Source organism: Narcine bancroftii, chromosome 3 (genome assembly GCF_036971445.1).
Source record: "Narcine bancroftii isolate sNarBan1 chromosome 3, sNarBan1.hap1, whole genome shotgun sequence".
In the NCBI taxonomy this organism is placed as follows: Eukaryota; Metazoa; Chordata; class Chondrichthyes; order Torpediniformes; family Narcinidae; genus Narcine; species Narcine bancroftii.
The window spans coordinates 353,962,095-353,984,398 of NC_091471.1; the positions used below are offsets into that span (position 1 = coordinate 353,962,095).

Consider the following 22,304-nt stretch of genomic DNA (forward strand, 5'->3'; position numbering starts at 1 on the left):
TACCTCCTATGGACGCTGGAAGACCGGCCGAGTTCCTTTCTGTGATTTTACCATAATCAGACTTTCATGTTTTACTCAGATGAATTGATCACATGGGTGAATTCGAACAGCATGTGCTGGAAGGTTGGGTATCTCTAAATTAAAAATTTTAAATTCATTCATTGTGATGACTTATTCCCCCCTTCCCCAACCAACCCAGGATTGGTCCCCCAAATATCACCTGGTGCTCGACAATGAACAGTCAGAAGCTTAGAAGATGCCACACCATAAGCCTACCAGTAAAAATGAGAAATGGTGGATTTAAAAATAAATATATCAAACATCCATGATTTAAAAAATCCTTCTTTTGAACTTGCATTAGTACATATACACATGACATCACTTCAAATGCACTTAACTGGGCCATTCTGTAGCTCGAAGGCTCTGTGGCAATGTATTGTTTTGTTATTCACAATAGTAGGTACTTGGTGGAAACCATCACTTGTGGGACCTGACCCTCAGTGTGTGGGACCTTTACCCCAGTGAGGGTCAGTGTGTGGGACCTTTACCCCAGTGAGGGTCAGTGTGTGGGACCTTTACCCCAGTGAGGGTCAGTGTGTGGGACCTTTACCCCAGTGAGGGTCAGTGTGTGGGACCTTTACCCCAGTGAGGGTCAGTGTGTGGACCTTTACCCCAGTGAGGGTCAGTGTGTGGGACCTTTACCCCAGTGAGGGTCAGTGTGTGGGACCTTTACCCCAGTGAGGGTCAGTGTGTGGGACCTTTACCCCAGTGAGGGTCAGTGTGTGGGACCTTTACCCCAGTGAGGGTCAGTGTGTGGGACCCGTCCCCCAGTGAGGGTCAGTGTGTATGGGGCCCGTCCCCCAGTGAGGGTCAGTGTGTGTGGGGCCCGACCCCTAGTGAGGGTCAGTGTGTGTGGGGCCCGTCCCCCAGTGAGGGTCAGTGTGTGTGGGGTCCAACCCCCAATAAGGCTCAGTGTGTGTGGGGCCTGACCCCCAATAAGGCTCAGTGTGTGTGGGGCCTGACCCCCAATAAGGCTCAGTGTGTGTGGGTCAGTGTGTGGGACCCGTCCCCCAGTAAGAGTCAGTGTGTGGGACCCGTCCCCCAGTACGGGTCAGTGTGTGTGGGATTGTACCTCATTAAGAATTACTGCTCATAAGCAGAGATCAGGAAATTGCTGGATGGATACGGGCAGCTCCATCCAAATTGCTGACAATCAGATCGATCTATGCCTTTAAACCATATTCAGGAATACAACATTCAGAAACTGGGTGTGCAAATAATCTCTGATCTATTTCAGGCTGTCTTCTCTTCCCCTCTCCCTTTCACCTTACACTCGTCTGAACTAATTTTTTCCCAAAAGACTGGGTTCCCTACACTGGAGTTTGGAATTTTAAAAAAATTATCACCCTACAAACTAGAAAGTGAAAGATTAAAGTCATGATAATTTTACTTTACGAAATCCTGCATTGAGCTGAGCGTTATCTCAGCAAATGGTGGTGAGGAGGCAGCGGTAGGAATCGTTGTGGGAGCAGAGCAACTGATGCTTCTCCCACGGGTAGGGGTCAGCTGAACTGCCTCATACCCGCGTTGAAGAGTGGTGATGGTGGGGAGTGCACAGAACGCTAGTGAATGCCAGGTCCCACCGCAGCATTCACAATTTCCCTTCAGCATCCTGCCAAGCCGTGCAGAACGCGGTGTGTCCGACTTCTCTGCTGGTCTTCGATTATGTCCATTGCACCAGGGGTCTCAGTTACCTGTACGGGGAGGGAAGGGACACCGTTACTACATTCCCTCTTCAAATGGCCGTCACACTTGGATACGTTGAGTTCAAATTTATCGTCAAGTATTGAAAATCAGTAGAGGTTGTTTTGCAAGCAGACCAGTACCATAGTACCACAAGTAAGACAGAGTGCAGAAGTGCAGTATCAGTGAGATCAGGTGGCACAAAGTAAAAGCAGCACAGTTTTACTCTTTTGGGGTTCAGTCAGGAGTCTGATAACAGCAGGGAAGAAACTGTTCTTGAATCTAATGTTGCATGGTCTTAGACTCATGAATCTTCTTACTGACCAGGTTTGGGGGGTGGGGTGGTGGAGAAATGAGGGTGGCCAGGATGGGATGGGACTTTCAATATATTGGCTACTTTTCTGAGGCAGTTGGAGTTATAGCTGGAGTCAATGGAGGAGAGGACATGTGTGACGGAGGGGAGGAAGGTGCATGATGGACTGAGCCATAGTCACAACCAAGGATGGGCTTTGGATGCTGGATTCAGTGAAAGTCTCCAAAGCCCTTTTCACATTGAACCACTAAAATGGTGGTTCAACAAACCATTTTAAAATACCAGTAGAGGAGTTCACACTGGACCAATGTTAATCGGTTCTCTGAGCCATTTCACATTCACCACCCACCATTGCAGAGAAAGGGACACCTATCCTCGTCCTGCATAACATTCACACTGGGCAAACCAGTCGACGATATTACCTCCCTAGGCGGTTCATACACAGGGCAAATTTGACCCTTGCATGTTGGTTCAAAAGCATTCACACTGGCATGTTAACCAGCAGATTGGCGGTTAATTACTGAGTTAAAGGGGCTCGAGACTTTGAAAGGAGCTTCTCGGTCTGGTGGAAAGTTCCAGGTGCAGGGAACAGATGGGATAACGGAACAACCAGTTGGCCATTGATGACTGAGATGAATGTGAGCCTCTGGTGGACCTCTGAACCTCTCCCCAGGGGCCATGGTATACACTGTATCTAAGGTCAAGCTCAATGGTGCTTAGACGCTGGAGGTGAGGGTGGAATTCAGATGCTATTGAGCAGATCTGGTTTGAGGGTAGAACGGACTGCCCCATAATCCAACCAAGGAGGAGAACCTCAACCAGGTACTACATTCATCCTTCTCCGGAGCCAGTCTGACTGAAAATTCAGACCCTGAGATGCCTCCGCTCCATTTGTAACCCCGGGCTGTTGAGCCGAGGAATCCACAGACAGTGGGATGCTGGTGACTGCCATTAAGGGATACACAACGGGCTGCAGACTGGCTCAAGATGGGATGAAGGGGCATCAGGTATCAGGACTGGGCTGCGAGAGGGCACTGAAACTTTCCTGGTCATGTCAGGGTTGGGATCTGGAGCTCGGGTTGCTGATGGTTTGGACTGGACTCTGTCTGGCTGCGGCAGTGCTGGAGGTGAATCCAGAGACACTCGGAGACTGGGGGGACTCTCTTTTGCTTCTCTTTCTCAGACTGATGGCAGACAAAAGGGAATTCTGTGTGATATTGCACTGTTTTTATTACATGACAATAAATTGAATTTTGATTCTTCAAAATATCAGATTTCATCTACCCAGAAAGCTTTCACCTTTCAGAATTTCTTCCAAATTGTTGCCTCTGAAGCTTCATAAACCAAGTTCAGCATGACAGATGTGTACCAGCATCCTACGGATGCAAGGCACGCTACATCACATTGGCCCAAGAACTGGTGGCATCACAGAAAAACTGTCTCCATAAATGGGCCCTGAGCACTTACCAGTGACAGCGGTCAGGAGCTGCAAACCCTGCGACAGGTCAGGGCTTGGTTACCATGTCCAATTCCTCATAAATAGGTCTGAAAGCAAGAGGACAGGCAGAATATTCATCTGAGTAACCTATGCCCATGTTAAGTTGGCAATTTTAGGAGTGAGTTCAAGATTCTCGAGTGATGGAGCCAAATGCAGAGGTGGGAGGGTGTTAAAATTGAAAGAGAACATGTTTAAGGAGACAACAGTGAGATAAATTCAGCAAAGGAGGGACAGAGAAGATGTACCGATGAGGAAATAATCCAGACAATGAGAGTTTCTTTAATTGTGTAAAGCAGAGAAAGGCCAAGGTGACACTGGCTCCCTGGAGAATTTGGCTGGGGAAACAGTTATGGGGACAAGGAAATGACATTGGTCTTTAGGGCTAAAAATACTACCAACAATCCTTTAACCCTGAATGAAACCAGGGAGGCAGTGAACTCGTCATCATCTCTGGAATACAAGTGCAGTAAAACCCCCAATATCTGGCACCTTTGGGGTTTGGGAGATGCCGGATACATGAATTTGCCGTTTGCATGTTGCGATGATTGGCAAGCTGGCCGCTAGGGGCACTATCTTTAATCCTTTGGACTGCCAATAAGTGCATATACTGCATGTCCTCATTTTCCGGGACTGGTTTTATACCCAACCACCAATTGGCTCATACTGATGTTTGTATTGTAATTTACCCATGGACTCAATCCAGAGTATACACTAAGAAAGGTTAAAAATGGCCAGAGTCCAGAGGGTCAAACTTTCATATTTTTTAAAAAAACATTCATTTTCCATATTTTTTTTTTCTGGTGGCTTGAGACTGCTGGTTGCTGAATTCTGGATAACAGGGATTTTACTCGGGCTAAGGGCTGATGTCTTCAGATGTGTGCAGCTTGCCATCCAAAAAGAATGGGCTCCCAAGATGGTGCACGCATTGGCCTCCCAAGATGGTGCACGCATTGGCCTCCCAAGATGGTGCATGCATTGGCCTCCCAAGATGGTGCAGGTGCATGCATTGGCCTCCCAAGATGGTGCAGGTGCATGCATTGGCCTCCCAAGATGGTGCAGGTGCACGCATTGGCCTCCCAAGATGGTGCAGTGCACGCATTGGCCTCCCAAGATGGTGCAGGTGCACGCATTGGCCTCCCAAGATGGTGCATGCATTGGCAACCCTCTTCCAAAAATCCATAACTTCCATTGATGATCAGAAAGCACGAAACCTCTGTTTTAAAAAGAGGGAGGCAAGACGCAGGCAACCTCCAGCTGATTAAGCCCAATACGTTTTGTTGGAAATCAACTGTTACGAGATCATAATTTGGAAGAGTTTTCCAATGTGTCAGTGAGGGGGAAAATCATTCTTTGACAGATTTAGTGCAGCACTAACAGAGTGGTAGATGTGACTAATTCCGACACCCAGAAGGAAATCAAAGCATCTGACTGGAGGTTGGTGGCTCGTGGAGTTCTGCAGGGATCTGTTCTGGGACCCCTGCTCTTGGTGATATTTGTAAACGACCTGGATGGGTCAGTAAGATCGTGGATGACACGAAGGTTGGAGAAGTTGTGGATGGAGCTGAAGGTTGTTGAAAGTTACAAGAGGATATAGACAGGATGCAGAGGTGGGCAGAAACGTGGCAGATGGAGTTCAATCCGGATAAATGAGAGGTGATGCATTTTGGAAGGACAAACCAGAAGGTGGAGTACAGCATTAATGGTCGAGTTCTTAACAGTGCGGAGGAACAGAGGGACTTTGGGATCCAAATCCATACATACCTCAAGGTTGCCAAGGATAGTTAAGAAGGCCTATGGAATGATGGGTTTCTTTATTAGAGGGACTGAGTTCAAAAGTTGAGAGGTCATGTTGCAACTTTACAAATATCTGGTGAGACCACACAGAGTATTATGCTCAGATCTGGTCACCTCATTATAGGAAGGATGTGGAAGCTATGGAGAGGGTGAAGAGTAGATTTACCAGGATGTTGCCTGGATTTGAAAATAAAACTTATGAGGCAAGGTTAGCAGAGTTGGGACTTTTTTTGCAGCGAAGAAGGATGAGGGGAAACCTGTGGACATCTCTACAAAGTGAAAGGAGGCATGTTTAGGGACAACATCAGGGTTAAAAACACAGAGAGTTATGGTGCCTGCAATCCCTTGCCAGTGATGGTGGTGGAATCTGAAGCATTAGGGACATTTAAGAGAATGAGGCTGGCACATGGATGAAAGAAAAATAGAGGGTTATGGGGTAGGGAGGGTTCAGCATTTTTTCTTTTTTTTGATAGGAATATAAAGGTCAGCACCACATCGAGGGCCGAAGGGCCTATACTGTGCTGTCATGTTCTATGTTCTAACAAGGGTTAATGAACATGGTCAGAGCAGAAGGCATAATGTAATGTAATATAAGCAGAGTATTGGCTATCAGGCTGAACACCTGTGACCAGTGCAGTGAATCTTTAAATTGAATTTTAACTATGAAACCCATCAACCTTGTATATTTTTGAAGGGTAGGAGAAAAGTGGAGCACCCGGAGGATACCCACGCAGGTCACATGCAGGGGAGAACATACAAACTCATTACAGACAGAGGTGGATTAGAACCCGGGTCACTGGCGCTGCGATAGGGTCAGTGCTGAGACCAAGACCCATTACGTTCATGACAAGGAGGAAGGAGAAAGGAAGGCAAATTTGTTGATGACACAAATACCATATAAATAGAAAGATGCATTACAAGGAGAATTAAAATATTGAGATATTGGGAGATTAGTCAATCGGTAAAAGGCCGGAAAATGTAGGGCAAAGGATTATTGTTCATTTTGGAAGCAAGAGCAAAGGAACACTATTATTTCAATGGAGAACTGCCAAGAGCTGCAGGACCCAGGGGTTTGGAGACCTTGCGCGTGAACCAGATAGCCGGCAGCAGGTGATAGAGAAGATCAGTCTCAGAGAAGGATTGAGATGATACAACTTCCAACATCAGACTTGCCCTCTCCTGTTGTGGACTATTGTTTTCTATAGCAGTCTAGATGGTTTGTTTCTCGTGAATATGCCTGACCCATCTTCCATAAGACCTGGGCCAGCGACTTCAACATCCCCTGTGGCCAGGAATTCTTTCACATCACTGGAAGATGAGAATGTGGTCATGATACGTCCCAACTATCACAGTTGGAAAAAGCACAAAGGCAATGGTGGGGAGCGATGGCAGACCGGCCATTATTGTGAGTGTGAAAATGGAGGGGAAATCTGTGATTTGCCTACGAATCGTGAAGGTGGTGGGTCCAATAACAAATTGAGACAATTCATAGACTCATCAGTCATCTATCTCTTCAGCAGCTTGGTTGAGATGGTGTTTTACGGACATATGAAGGTGCAGGCCCTGCTCATGTGCTTGAAGGGGTTGCTCCTCAAGTTTTGGCTGCATTTCAGCCTCACGCTCCTGATATTTGGGCACATGGAACAGAGGAGGGAGGATCGGTCAAGGGTTGTCCTCGACAGTCTGACACCAGCAAGTCCAAGATGGCCATTCGTGGGTCCAGGCAGCGGGCAGTCAAGGGTTCAACTTGTGTTGACTGCCTGATCTTCTTCTGAGGACACCTGTGGTCCTGTGTATCCCTGGAGAAGGAGCACTCAGTTCTCACGGGCAGTTTGGAGGGTCTCCAGGAATGGTCAGCTCCCCAAGGGGTTCATGGTATCGATGGAGATGATCATGGGGTGTCACGGTGGGAGGGGCAGAACTAAGGGGGGCTGTGTCTCACTGTGGGAGGTGTTAAGAACGAATGTTACCTGACACCCAATTGAATACTAGTGACTGAAGTGGAGACTCACTCTGAGCTGTAGTTTCCATTGACCAGAGGGTCAAACTCCAGGCCAATGAGATGAGTCCCAACCATCTTCGAAGACTCTGATTGGCTGGTTGCTGGAAGGAGAAATAGTGAATGAGCTTTGAACTGCCATGACATTTGCATAACCTCCAAAAGCAGGGGGCAGGGGGCAGGGGAGTGGGGTCCCCAGAGGCACAGGAGGGGCAAGGAAGAAAGGGAGGTGAGGGAAAAGGAGGGAGAGGGTAAGAAACAAGGGTGGAAGGTGCAATGGATTCAGTTTCTGTGTTACTCTACCAGGAGCTCTGCCGTTTCTACAATCGCTCTCCGTCCGAGGCCCAGGCATTGCCAGTTCACTGATGTGTCCCCAGGTAAGGCTATCATGGGGGGATCCAGGGAACTCACTGCAGGTGGGGGCCAACAACACTGCAGACCTTCGGGGGGCCACCTGGAAGGGCAGAAACCTTGCTGGTCACATTGACTGAGATTGCACACCACCCTGCCCCCACGCAGTCCCTCCTGCCTCCCATAGTCTACCCTTGGGTCTCTCGGAGAGAAGAGGCAGGTTGAAGTCTGACAATGGAAGAGCAAGGGGGAGAGGGCAGCAAGGAGTGATGGGGCAGAGGTGGAGCAGGAGGGGTGGGTGATAGGGTGGAGATGGTGGGTTGTGGGGTGAAGGTGGAGCGGTGGTGGGTAGGCGATGGGGAGAGGGGTAGAGTCAGGGGGTGGGTGATAGGGAGGTGTTGGAGCAGCGGGGCGGGTGATAGGGAGAGAGGTTGAAGGGGAAATGGAGAAGATAGAGGGTTCAGGGGGGAGAGGTTAAGAGGAGATGGGGAAAGGGGTTATAGGGAATGGTGGGGGGGGTGAGGGTGAAGGGATTTTATGGAAGAGGATAGATGATGGGGAAAAGGGTGGGGTGGTGAGGGTAGATTGCCCATCGTGTGCGATTCTCCATTCCTCCAGTAGTCAAAGGTGGTAGTGAAGGGTTAGGGTGGTCAATTCCCCCTTGCCCTGTGTCCAGCGGTGGGGCGACAGTGGGTGTGTAGATCTGGATGTACTTACATTGGAATATAGAGGTTCAAGGCCACTGTCGGTATGGCACAGTATGGATCTGGAAGACAGGTCACTGTTACAAAGATCAGACCACTGGTTCCCTTCCAAATGCCAAGATCACCCTTGACCTGGTTCTGTCACTGATCAGGAGATGTCCTCTAGTCTCTCCCTGTGTCTGCTGCTGCTTGGGGACAGACATCAAGACCATCTGCACCCTCTTCCCTAAACAATAGGATCAATATCCTGGGATTCATCCACTGTCTCCCTTCATAGGTTACCATGGAACTAACTATCGGTACCTTGGACATGTTACAGTAATCAGCACAGGAAAATGCCCCTCAAAGTCTGCATCAAACAGGATGCCCAAATTAAACTGCAATCCATGTCCCTTATCCCCTGCACATCCATGTGTCTATCGAGAAGCTTCTGAATCAGTATTGTATCTGTATTCACCACTTCACCCGGCAGCCTGTCTGCATCGGTGACAGGGACTTCCATGCCCCAACTCCTATGCTCACATCTGTCTATGGCCTCATGCCCTGTCCCACCCATAAATTGGAGGAACAACACTTGATTTTCCATCCAGGCACTCTCCAACTGGATGGCATTAACAGTGACTTCTCTGGTTTCTGCCAACCTTCCCTCCCTTCCCTCTCCCTTTGTCTTCTTTCCTCCAGTTCTCCACCCCTTCCCTCTCCATTCACAGGGCCATCCTTTGCTGGTGTTCCCTCCCTCCCTCATCCACCTATTACCTCCTCCCTTTTGGGACCGTGCTCTTCCTCCTGCCCCACCACCCCCCACAATTTTATTTGGGCCCCTGCTGACATTTTGCTCATACCCTGATGAAGGGCTCAAGCCTGAAACATTAGTTATGTATCTTTATCTTTGCTATATAAAGGACACTGTTTGACCAGCTGAGTTTCTCCAGCATTGTGTTTTTACTTCAACCATGGTGTATGCAGACTTTCAAGTTTCACTTCAGCCTGTTCCAGGCACATACCATTCACTGTGTGGAAATATTTGCCCCACATACCTCTGTTAACTTTTACCCCTCCTCTGGGTGATATTTATACCCTGGGATAAAGATTCTGAGGAGCTAAATGTCACCTCAATGCTCAACATCCACCAGGCTCAATCCTCTCCTCTTCTGTTAGTACCTTTTCATGAGCTGCACAGGGAGCAGAGGTGAGGGCCCAGAGGGGCTCAACCTACCCTCTGTTTGGAGAGTTAATGAAACATCAGAGACCCATGAATGTTCTCCAGACCCTTCAGAGGTGGAGAATCCCTGAACATTCTCTCAATTTCTCCGGAGATGATTCCCTGAAGTTCTCCAGCTATTTACCTCACTGGTCAAGGGGAAAGGATGGAAAACTGAATGGTAAGGAGAGGCAGGGAGAGTTCATCCAGAGCTGGCCCAGGTTCAATGAGATGAATGGCTACCTCTCACACTAAGATTCTCTGGCCCTGCCCCAGGGATTGAGTGTGTAGACCCACCATTATTCCTTGCTGGGATGTCCCATTTCCATCTCTGGGCCACGGAATAAGGTGAAAGGATTTTGGGCCACCCACCCCAGTAAACACACCGGTGGCATGGGACAAAGATTCTCCTCACAGCATCCTCCCCTGCTGTGGGAAAGGGGCTTGCCTCAGAGATGGCGTGAACTTACTCAGGCTGGAGAGTTGAAAGGGTGGGTGAAGGTACGTTGGGCACACCGTCATTCACATTGCCCACAGCAAAATATCCATTCTGGGGATCTGTGACTGAGGAAATGAGAAACGATGAAGTCACTCTCAAACACTCCATGCATGGTACAGTGCCAAACGAGCCTTTTACAAATTCTTCTTGGCAACTTCATATCTAGAGTAAGCTGAACAACCCAGGCTTCAAACCCAGAAACACGTTCCCAGGACACAGGACAGGCAGAACGATCCCCCTCTACCCCGTCCTATTATCCACTCCCAGGGTCAGACATAAGAGTGAAACTCCCTCCACACAGGCCCATCACACACTCCCAGTGTCAGACACAGTGAACCATAGAACATTACAGCACAGAAACAGGCCCCTTTGGCCCTTCTAGTCTGTGCTGAATCATTTTATTTTTGCCTAGTCCCATTGACCAGCACCCAGCCCATAGCCCTCCATACATCTCCCATCCATGTACCTGTCCAAATTCTTCTTAAATGTTAAAAATGAGCCTGTATTCACCACCTTAGCTGGCAGCTCATTCCACACACCCACCACCCTGTGTGAAGAAGTTCCCCCTAAATTTTTCCCCTTTTGCTCTTAACCCATGTCCTCTGGTTTGTACCTCATCTACCTTCAGTGGAAAAGAAGTCAATGTACATTTACTCAGTCTATCCCCCTCATAATTTAAATACCTCTATCAAATATCCCATTAATTCTTCTACGCTCCACAGAATAAAGCCCTAACCTTTTTAACCTTTCCCAGTAACTTAGTTCCTGAAGTCAGGGCAACATCCTAGTAAATCTATGCACTCTTTCTATCTTATTGATATCTGTGGTTAGGTGACCAAAATTGAACTCAATAGTCCAAATTAGACCTCACCAATGTCTTATAAACTTTACCATAACATCCCAACTCCTATACTCAATACTTTGAAGGTCAATATGCCAGAAGCTCTCTTTACAACCCTATCCACCTGTGATTCCACTTTCAGGGAATTATGTATCTGTATTCTCAGGTCCCTCTGTCCTTCCGTACTCCTCAGTTCCCTACCATTCACTGCGTATGTCCTTTTTGGTTTGTCCTTCCAAAATGCAACACCCCACATTTGTCTGCATTAAATTCCATCTGCCATTTTTCAGCATATTTTTCCAGCTGGTCCAGATCCCTCTGCAAGCTTTGAAAACCTTCTTTGCTGTCCACAACACCTCCAATCTTAATGGCATCTGCAAACTTGCTGATCCACTTTTCACATTATCCAGATCTCCCTCCACTCCATCGCATCATGCACTCCCAGGGTCAGGCACAGAGTTATTCCCCCTCCACACTGACCCATCAGACACTCTCAGGGTTAGATATAGAGTGATCCTGCTCCACACTGACCCATCACACACTCCCAGGATCAGACACAGAATGATCTTCTTCTGGACTGTCCTGTCACTCATTCCCAGAGCACCTGTTGGACAGGAAGTCTCCCCCACACTGTCCCGTCTGTCTTAGAATTGAATGAAACAGCTCCAGGTAATGTTTGAATTCCCAGCGTGCATCACACATGGTCTCACATAGAACACACGCCTGGGCAAAGGGCAGGTCACTCACCATGGCTGGAGAAATGGGCAGCAAACACTGGTGCTGCTGGTGGATCCATCTCTGTGAAGCTAATCAGATCTTGTGAGGAGCAGGGAGCAGAAGGATCTACAGCAGAGACCTGGCAGTAGAGAAGAGAATGCGCAGTCAAATAATGCTGACTGAGGAAAGAACGCTGACTGTGTCATAGAAGCTCCGGCCCACTGGTCTCCATCTCTTACTCCTGGCCTGCAGAGTAGTAAGACCTGGAAGCCACACTCTACTCGGCAGGATGTTCGATAGGGCCAAGCACTGGCCAGAGGTCCACCACTACCCTCTGTGCTGTGGTGCCCATTTTTGGGACCAGCTCTGCTCTCAGGTTCCAGAAGGTATTGATGGATTTGTTTCGGGACAACAGGAAGATCTGCTGAGGTTTTCAGTCTCCTGGTTGAGGGGGGCAATCAATCACTGGTGCATGTCGAACCCTGCCGGGATCACTGCACATTGAATATCCTCCCAGGAGACGTGTGCTGGTGATAGCCTTACTCCGACAACTGCCTTCAGGATCACCACTGCCACTTAGGTGACATAGCCTCCAGATATGGGGAGTAGATTTAGGACAGAGATGAGCAGGAACTGCTTCTCCCAGAGTTCTCTACCCAAGGAAGCAGTAGAGGCTGCCTTATTAAATTTATTTAGGTCTCAGATAAATAGATTTGGGAATGAAGGGTTATGTGGAAAATGCAAGTAGATGGAGCAGTCAACTGCAGCAGTGATTTAATTGAATGTTGGAGCAGACTCAATGGACCAGTCTTCTGCTACTCAAGATTCGTGGAATACATGAGGAAATGTCGCCTAGTTCTAGCCTCACCTGCCAAAAGAAACCACCTCCCTGCTTCTCTGTTCTTTTCATAATTTTCTATGTTTCTAAACTCCTGTGAGTACAGTCCCAGATGGCTCAATCTCTCCTCATAGGCTCGCCGCTCATCTCTGAGATCCACATTACTGCTGTTGTAATAGCGTTATGCTAACTGCGCCTCCCTGATGGCATTAAATTATGTGGAAAAGCAAACTGTTCAGTGAGTGGACAAGGATCTGGAAGATGGAGTATATCACTGGTAAAGGTGAGACTCTTATTTAAATGCAGAGGCACTTGGGAGTGCTTGTGCATGAATCACAGAAGATTGGTTTGCAGGTGTAACAGGTAATCAAGAAGGCAAATGGAATGTTGACCTCTCTGCTAGAGGGATTGAATTTAAGAGCAGGTTGGTTCTGATACAACAGTACTGGCACTGGCATGTGATGGTCAACCCACACTGTAATAGAACAGCAGAACCAATTAAGCGTACAACAATTTCTTTTATTCAGTCTTGTTAATGCAAGAGGGAGTGAGGGGTATTCATTCCAATTTTATACACCTTTAGGAAGGGGTCTGTGTGAGTGAGACCCTGCAAGTTTCACGCAGCTGGCAATTCCTGTTTTTACAATATGTTCCCTTGTGAAGTCTGCAGACAAGTTAGCAAACACAGGAAGTCTTTACTTCTTTCATTTACTCTTACTACATTCTTTATGGTGTTAGTTACACTCTCACTACAATAAAGGAAAGGACATGTTAGAAGGCAGTCACATTCTCACTATGTTACAAGGCAGGGCAACTATATTCTCACCCAATTCATTCACCCTTTGTTAAGCATATTCGTTAAACTTATTCTTTCACAGGTGAGGCTGCATCTGGGGTACTACAGGCTGTTCTACTCTCCTTCCTGGAGACGGAATGTACTGGTGCAGTGGAGATTCACCAGGTTGATTCCAGAGATGAGGGGTTAGCCTATGAGGAGACATTAAGCCATCTGGGACTGCACTCACGGGAGTTCAGAAACATAGAAAATTATGTATGAAAAGAACAGAGATGCAGGGAGGTGGTTTCTACTGGAATCCCGCGCTGTCTATAAGGAGTTTGTACATTCTCCCTATTGTCGTCGTGCTCGGGGTGCTCCAGTTTCCTCGCACCCTCCAAAACATAGAGGGGTTGTAGGCTAATTGGGGTATTTGGGCTACACAGGCTCAGGCTGGAAGGGTCTGTTACCATGCTGTAGATCTAAATTTTTTTAAAAATGTAAAAATCAGCAAAAAGACTGGAGTAGATCCTGGATAAAGACCCCACATCCAACATCCATGGCCTGTTGCGCTCTCCCAGGGTTTGTACAGTACTGATGGGATGTCCCAGCACACAGAACATGGCACATTGAGGGGCACGAGGTCACCTTCCCTACTTGCCCTGCCCCGACTGCCATCCCTACCTTGGCTGTTTCAGCCTTTGTCTCCATGCGTTGGAACCTCGTTCTGCTGCGCTGGAACCTGTGAACCAAAGACACTCAATGTCACCCACTGTGCTCAATGTGCCAGCGCATGCCCTCTTCGCCATGAACACACAGGTCCCAGTAGCGTCCCAGCACCGGGACAGAGCACGGCCACGCATCCCACCCACAGCCAGACAGGTGTCAGAGGACCAGACTCGGGCATGTCCCACCACCCACACTCCCTTCTCCACACAACTCTTGTGACCAGCCCCTTCCCAAGGGGACCAGACAGGATCTATTCCACCATCCACATACCCTCCATCTCACACAACTCCCATGACCAGCCCCTTCCCACAGAGACCAGACACCCACACACCCCTCCTCATACAATACTCATCATTCTCCCAATCTGCACGCAGCAAGTTCCCACGGCTGCTCTGTGAAAAATAACCCATGTTTCTATCGAATGGAATGGAGCAAAAGGGGTGCTGGGAGGGAGAGGTGCAGTGAGGTGGGTTCCAGCAGGGGTGAGAGGTGATTCCTACAGATGGATGGGCTGATAGAGCCACGTAAAATTACGAAACCAGTGAAACGTGATAGGGCTGCAGATGTGATTGTAGTGATTTTCTTTGGCTTGGCTTCGCGGACGAAGATTTATGGAGGGGGTAAAAGTCCACGTCAGCTGCAGGCTCGTTTGTGGCTGACAAGTCCGATGCGGGACAGGCAGACACGGTTGCAGCGGCTGCAGGGGAAAATTGGTTGGTTGGGGTTGGGTGTTGGGTTTTTCCTCCTTTGCCTTTTGTCAGTGAGGTGGGCTCTGCGGTCTTCTTCAAAGGAGGTTGCTGCCCGCCAAACTGTGAGGCGCCAAGATGCACGGTTTGAGGCGATATCAGCCCACTGGCGGTGGTCAATGTGGCAGGCACCAAGAGATTTCTTTAGGCAGTCCTTGTACCTTTTCTTTGGTGCACCTCTGTCACGGTGGCCAGTGGAGAGCTTGCCATATAACACGATCTTGGGAAGGCGATGGTCCTCCATTCTGGAGACGTGACCCACCCAGCGCAGCTGGATCTTCAGCAGCGTGGACTCGATGCTGTCGACCTCAGCCATCTCGAGTACTTCGACGTTAGGGATGAAAGCGCTCCAATGGATGTTGAGGATGGAGCGGAGACAACGCTGGTGGAAGCGTTCTAGGAGCCGTAGGTGATGCCGGTAGAGGACCCATGATTCGGAGCCGAACAGGAGTGTGGGTATGACAACGGCTCTGTATATGCTTATCTTTACATCCGGTACTGCACGGATGGCAGTCTCTTCAATCTGAGGCGCCTGCAAGCTCACACCAAGACACAAGAGAAACTTGTCCGTGAACTACTCTTTGCAGACGATGCCGCTTTAGTTGCCCATTCAGAGCCAGCTCTTCAGCGCTTGACGTCCTGCTTTGCGGAAACTGCCAAAATGTTTGGCCTGGAAGTCAGCCTGAAGAAAACTGAGGTCCTCCATCAGCCAGCTCCCCACCATGACTACCAGCCCCCCCACATCTCCATCGGGCACACAAAACTCAAAACGGTCAACCAGTTTACCTATCTCGGCTGCACCATTTCATCAGATGCAAGGATCGACAATGAGATAGACAACAGACTCGCCAAGGCAAATAGCGCCTTTGGAAGACTACACAAAAGAGTCTGGAAAAACAACCAACTGTGATTGTAGTAAACACACCAAAACTCAGCTGGTCTATTCAGCATCTATAGGAGACAAATATATATTGCTGATGTTTCGGGCCTGAGCCCTTCTTCAAGGAACAAATATCAGAAAAGGCAGAAGGAGGAAATCTCAGAAAGGCTCAGAATTCAAACAATGGGGAAGGAATCCAGACCAACAAAAGGTGTTACTTGGATGTGATAAGGGTCTAGCTGGAATTTATCATGTCTATGCAAAAGGAGATGGAATGGAGAGATGATGGGGGAAGCAGGGGATTGGTTTGGTGGGGGGGGGGGTCGATAAGACAGGAGCAAGGAGCTTGTTTCCACTGGGGCGTGAGACTAGAACAAGGGGATGGATGGGAGGAGATTAGGGACAGATGCAATGAACTGCTTCTCTCAGAGAGGAGCGATTCTGTGGAATTCTCTGCCTCAGGAAGATCCAGCGGCTGCCTCACTGAATAGTTAAGACCATTCGAGAGATTTTTGTATCATAGGGGAATTCAGGGTGAAAAGGAACGGACAGGTAGGTGGAGCTGAACCCAGGGTGGATCAGCTGTGATCTTATTGACTGGCAGAACAGACATGATATGCTGAATTGCCCTCCAAGCAGGGATGGTCAAGGAAGTGAGATGGGCAGTGATACAGACGTGGAGGTGGATTGGGAGATGGGTGGGTGGGGGACGGGCGGTGATTCGGATGTGGAGTGGATTAGGAGATGGGTGGGTAGGTTGGGGATGGTGAGACCCCAGCTGCTGGCCACCCTCACCCACCTCTCGTATCGGACGAAGATTCTGTTCAGGTCATCGTTAGCTCTCAGGAGGTGGTCAGTGAGGTTGTCCTGGTCCAGATGGAGGAGCAGGAGGCTGATCCTCTCCTGCATTTCCCGGCATGTGGTGTGGAGCTTCTGGTTTGGAGAGAGCAATGGGGAGTCAGCCCTGCCCCCTGGACACCCATCTCAACGGAGTCCCAGTTCCCCCCCCACCCCCACCCCCCGTTCACCTCTCCCTCTGGAGTCCCCTAACATCCTCCGAGATCCCTCTCCTGGAGACCCCAATACCCCGGAGCCCCGTTCCCTCCTCAGAGACTCCCTTTCTCCCCCTAGAGATACTCTTTCCCCCCCACAGAGACCCCCTTCCCCCCCGATGGGAGATGCCCTCTCTCTCCGGGACGCCCCACCCCACTCCCACCTGCAAGAGCTGCATGTCGTCGGGGTTCTCAGAACCTGGAACATTCTCCAGTAAGATGCCTGACATGACATTGGCATTCATGTGCACCAGGTCCAGCTCACTGTTTAGCTTGGCCAACTGTGGAGGAAGAGAGAGTGAATCACCCTGGTGGGTGGACTGAGGTGGGGGAGGAGGGGTGGGAATGAGGGGGCAGGGGTCGTAGTGAGGGAAGAGACGGAGTGAGTGGGCATGAGAGGGAGGGGATCAGATTGAGGGGGAGGGGCCGAGAGGTGAGTAAATAGTGTCACAACAACAACCTTGTACAAAGGAGTTGATTTGTGGACTCAGGAAGGGGAAACCTGAACTACATGACCCAGGCCTCCTCAAGGGCTCAGCAGTGGAGAGGGTCAAGGGCTTCAAATTCCTGGCTGTCTGTCAACATCTCCGAGAATCTGTCCTGGAGCCTCCATGTCAATGCAGTCACAAAGAAGGCTCGTCAGCAGCTATACTTTGTGAGGTATCTGACGAGATTTAGTAAGTCACCAAAGACTCAAAATATTCTACAGTGGTTCTGAAGAAAACATTTTGGTTGCATCATTGTCTGGAACAGATGACAAAAAAACCCTCCTTACTTGGCATGCGACATCACGGATACCAGTCTAAACTTCATCAAGGACATCTACAAGAGTTGACGACCCAATAAGGCAGCCTCTATCCTCAGGGAGCCCCACCACCCAGGCCAGGCCCTCTTCATTCTACTACTATCGGGAAGGAGGTACAGGAGCCTGAAGATGAGCACCCAATGGCACAGAAACTGCTGCCGTCAGATATCTCAACAATCGATGAACCACAGTCACTGCCTCACTGAGTAGGGGTCTGTGAGGGGGAGAGCGGGGCGAGGGGGAGAGCGGGGCGAGGGGAGAGCGGGGCGAGGGGGAGAGCGGGGCGAGGGGGAGAGCGGGGCGAGGGGGAGAGCGGGGCGAGGGGAGAGCGGGGCGAGGGGGAGAGCGGGGCGAGGGGGAGAGCGGGGCGAGGGGGAGAGCGGGGCGAGGGGGAGAGCGGGGCGAGGGGGAGAGCGGGGCGAGGGGGAGAGCGGGGCGAGGGGGAGAGCGGGGCGAGGGGGAGAGCGGGGCGAGGGGGAGAGCGGGGCGAGGGGGAGAGCGGGGCGAGGGGGAGAGCGGGGCGAGGGGGAGAGCGGGGCGAGGGGGAGAGCGGGGCGAGGGGGAGAGCGGGGCGAGGGGGAGAGCGGGGCGAGGGGGAGAGCGGGGCGAGGGGGAGAGCGGGGCGAGGGGGAGAGCGGGGCGAGGGGGAGAGCGGGGCGAGGGGGAGAGCGGGGCGAGGGGGAGAGCGGGGCGAGGGGGAGAGCGGGGCGAGGGGGAGAGCGGGGCGAGGGGGAGAGCGGGGCGAGGGGGAGAGCGGGGCGAGGGGGAGAGCGGGGCGAGGGGGAGAGCGGGGCGAGGGGGAGAGCGGGGCGAGGGGGAGAGCGGGGCGAGGGGGAGAGCGGGGCGAGGGGGAGAGCGGGGCGAGGGGGAGAGCGGGGCGAGGGGGAGAGCGGGGCGAGGGGGAGAGCGGGGCGAGGGGGAGAGCGGGGCGAGGGGGAGAGCGGGGCGAGGGGGAGAGCGGGGCGAGGGGGAGAGCGGGGCGAGGGGGAGAGCGGGGCGAGGGGGAGAGCGGGGCGAGGGGGAGAGCGGGGCGAGGGGGAGAGCGGGGCGAGGGGGAGAGCGGGGCGAGGGGGAGAGCGGGGCGAGGGGGAGAGCGGGGCGAGGGGGAGAGCGGGGCGGCGAGGGGGAGAGCGGGGCGGCGAGGGGGAGAGCGGGGCGGCGAGGGGGAGAGCGGGGCGGCGAGGGGGAGAGCGGGGCGGCGAGGGGGAGAGCGGGGCGGCGAGGGGGAGAGCGGGGGGGCGAGGGGGAGAGCGGGGGGGCGAGGGGGAGAGGGGGGGGCGAGGGGGCGAGGGGGAGGGCGGGGGGGCGAGGGGGAGGGCGGGGGGGCGAGGGGGAGGGCGGGGGGGCGAGGGGGAGAGCGGGGGGGCGAGGGGGAGAGCGGGGGGGCGAGGGGGAGAGCGGGGGGGCGAGGGGGAGAGCGGGGGGCGAGGGGGAGAGCGGGGGGGCGAGGGGGAGAGCGGGGGGGCGAGGGGGAGAGCGGGGGGGGCGAGGGGGAGAGCGGGGGGGGCGAGGGGGAGAGCGGGGGGGGCGAGGGGGAGAGCGGGGGGGGCGAGGGGGAGAGCGGGGGGGCGAGGGGGAGAGCGGGGGGGCGAGGGGGAGAGCGGGGGGGCGAGGGGGAGAGCGGGGGGGCGAGGGGGAGAGCGGGGGGGCGAGGGGGAGAGCGGGGGGGCGAGGGGGAGAGCGGGGGTCGAGGGGGAGAGCGGGGGGGCGAGGGGGAGAGCGGGGGGGCGAGGGGGAGAGCGGGGGGGCGAGGGGGAGAGCGGGGGGGCGAGGGGGAGAGCGGGGGGGCGAGGGGGAGAGCGGGGGGGCGAGGGGGAGAGCGGGGGGGCGAGGGGGAGAGCGGGGGGGCGAGGGGGAGAGCGGGGGCGAGGGGGAGAGCGGGGGGGCGAGGGGGAGAGCGGGGGGGCGAGGGGGAGAGCGGGGGGGCGAGGGGGAGAGCGGGGGGGCGAGGGGGAGAGCGGGGGGGCGAGGGGGAGAGCGGGGGGGCGAGGGGGAGAGCGGGGGGCGAGGGGGAGAGCGGGGGGGCGAGGGGGAGAGCGGGGGGGCGAGGGGGAGAGCGGGGGGGCGAGGGGGAGAGCGGGGGGGCGAGGGGGAGAGCGGGGGGGCGAGGGGGAGAGCGGGGGGGCGAGGGGGAGAGCGGGGGGGCGAGGGGGAGAGCGGGGGGGCGAGGGGGAGAGCGGGGGGGCGAGGGGGAGAGCGGGGGGGCGAGGGGGAGAGCGGGGGGGCGAGGGGGAGAGCGGGGGGGCGAGGGGGAGAGCGGGGGGGCGAGGGGGAGAGCGGGGGGGCGAGGGGGCGAGGGGGAGAGCGGGGGGGCGAGGGGAGAGCGGGGGGGCGAGGGGGAGAGCGGGGGGCGAGGGGGAGAGCGGGGGGGCGAGGGGGAGAGCGGGGGGCGAGGGGGAGAGCGGGGGGGCGAGGGGGAGAGCGGGGGGGCGAGGGGGAGAGCGGGGGGGCGAGGGGGAGAGCGGGGGGGCGAGGGGGAGAGCGGGGGGCGAGGGGGAGAGCGGGGGGGCGAGGGGGAGAGCGGGGGGGCGAGGGGGAGAGCGGGGGGGCGAGGGGGAGAGCGGGGGGGCGAGGGGGAGAGCGGGGGGGCGAGGGGGAGAGCGGGGGGGCGAGGGGGAGAGCGGGGGGGCGAGGGGGAGAGCGGGGGGGCGAGGGGGAGAGCGGGGGGGCGAGGGGGAGAGCGGGGGGCGAGGGGAGAGCGGGGGGGCGAGGGGGAGAGAGCGGGGGGGCGAGGGGGAGAGCGGGGGGGCGAGGGGGAGAGCGGGGGGGCGAGGGGGAGAGCGGGGGGGGGTGAGGGCAGAGTGGGGAAGGTGAGGGGAGAGTGGGGGAAGGGTGAGATGTTCCACTTCACAACCCCCCTCTGTTACCTGCTCTGGCACCAGTGTCATCCCATGCATGGGATAGGGAGCGAGGGAGGCTGCATGCTTCTGCACTGGTGTGGACTCTGGCTTCCTTGCCATCCGGTTCCTAACTGGTTCCTGGAAAACAAATCAGCTGCAGCTCATGAGAGTCGCCAATGTGATTTCAACATCATTGGAGTCTGCTGTGTCTGCAGCAGATCCCTTGCTTCAACACTCGCTCACATACAAATACATCATTTCCCCAACAACAAGCAACTCCTGAACCTTCTGGTGTTTACCTAGGAGCCATCTACACAATTGTAACATCACAATTTGTCCTTTTACTAACTGCATTATTCTTATTTATAATTTGATAGTCATTATCTCTTTCTCTATCTTGGCATTTCATGGTCATTTACCGATAATTTATTATGCTGTGGTTAATGGATCTTAGGTACTGTGTGGATGCAAGTATGAATCTTGGTGCATCTTTACACTATACTCGCATGTCTAACAATAAACACATCATCGTTTCTCGCCCATCAAGTAGAGGCCAGGTTAAAATGAGAGTTGTCCCTCCTGTCACTGCTGACCACTTCATCAGGACCCATCCCCACAGAGTTTGCCAGCTCTAAATCTGGGGATTTGGCTCACTTTGTCCACAGTGAAAAGCAGGAAGGGCAGAGGAATGCTGGAACCCTGTGGATGCGAGTCTCACCGCAGGGCAAAAATGGCGCAGAAACCTCTGGCACAGTGACCACGATCCTCAGGCAGAGTCGGGTGCCATTCACTGATGGAGCTGAATGACTGAGATGAAGCGATGTATAAGGGAAGCCTTGGGTCTCCACTAAAGCTGCTAAGCCTGCATGGCTGAGACATGCGACAGAATTAACACCAGGCCATCTCAGTCTACATTTCTCCTCATTTCCCCTCTCTCTGTCTCTGACTTAAGAACATAAGAAATAGGAGCAGGAGTCGGCCATCCAGCCTGTCGAGACTTCTCCGCCATTCAATGAGATCATGGCTGAACTGATGATAGGATCATCTCCACCTTCCCTATATCCTTTAATTCCCCTACTATGTAAAAGTCTATTCATTCTTGTCTTAAATATATTTACTGAGGTTACCTCCACTGCTTCCATGGGTGGTGAATTCCATAGATTCATCACCCTCTGGGGAAAAAAAGTCCCTCCTCATCTCTGTCCTAAATCCACTACCTTGAATCTTGAGGCTATGTCCCCTAGCTCTGGTCTCCCCCATCAATAGAAACAATTTATCTACCTCTATCTTATCTATGCCTTTCATAATTTTATGTTTCTATAAGATCCCCTCTCATTCTTCTAAACTCCAGCCACTACAGATCCAGACGACTCAATTTTCCTCAAAGGCTAACCCCTTCATCTCTGGAATCAACCTGGTGAACCTCCTTTGCACCGCCTCCAAAGCCAGTACATCTTTCCCAAGTAAGGAGACCAGAACTGCATGCAGTTGTTCAGATGCGGCCTCTCCATTACCTTGTACAGTTACAGTATAACCTCCCCGCTCCCAAATTCAAACACTCTGGCAATGAAGGCCAACATTCCATTTGCCTTCTTGATCGCCTGGTGCACCTGCAAACCCACCTTTTGCGATTCATGCACAAGCACTCCCAAGTCCTTCTGCACAGCACCATGCTGCAACCGCTTGCCATTTAAATAATAATCTGATCATACATTTTTCCTTCCAAAGTGGATAATCTCACATTTACCAACACTGTACTCCATCTGTCAGACCTTCCCCACACACTTAACATAATCGGTCTACAGACTTTCCGGATCCTCTGCATAATTTGCTGACACTTTCTCTCCCCTCCTCCTGACTCTATAGATCCACCCTCCCTCATTGGATTCCTAGTACTGGATGGAGGAGAGTCTGGCTTCCTCAAGGACAGCATTGTTGGGGGATGGAGGGAGAGGGGGGTGGAGGAGGGGGGGAAGCTT

At 52.9% G+C, this 22,304-nt stretch overlaps 1 protein-coding gene across 3 annotated transcripts; it reads right to left on the reverse strand.

Annotated features, from left to right (window-relative positions):
* Window positions 1-324: 324 nt before the first annotated feature.
* LOC138759448 (TOM1-like protein 1) lies at window positions 325-20,458 on the reverse strand. Of its 3 annotated transcripts, XM_069929896.1 has the most exons (11): window positions 20,353-20,458; window positions 16,845-16,961; window positions 16,428-16,561; window positions 13,958-14,015; window positions 11,691-11,799; window positions 10,074-10,167; window positions 8,416-8,464; window positions 7,651-7,801; window positions 7,361-7,451; window positions 3,524-3,601; window positions 325-1,754 (listed from the first exon to the last, which is right to left on the reverse strand). In XM_069929896.1, exons 1-10 carry the CDS (start codon window positions 20,443-20,445, stop codon window positions 3,562-3,564), a joined length of 936 nt encoding a protein of 311 aa, XP_069785997.1. In that variant the 5' UTR covers window positions 20,446-20,458; the 3' UTR covers window positions 325-1,754; window positions 3,524-3,561. The 3 variants fall into 3 exon arrangements, with proteins under 3 accessions (XP_069785997.1, XP_069785998.1, XP_069785996.1); XM_069929897.1 differs by lacking the exon at window positions 3,524-3,601; XM_069929895.1 differs by lacking the exons at window positions 325-1,754; window positions 3,524-3,601 and adding an exon at window positions 6,096-6,656.
* Between the last annotated feature and the right edge of the window lie 1,846 nt (window positions 20,459-22,304).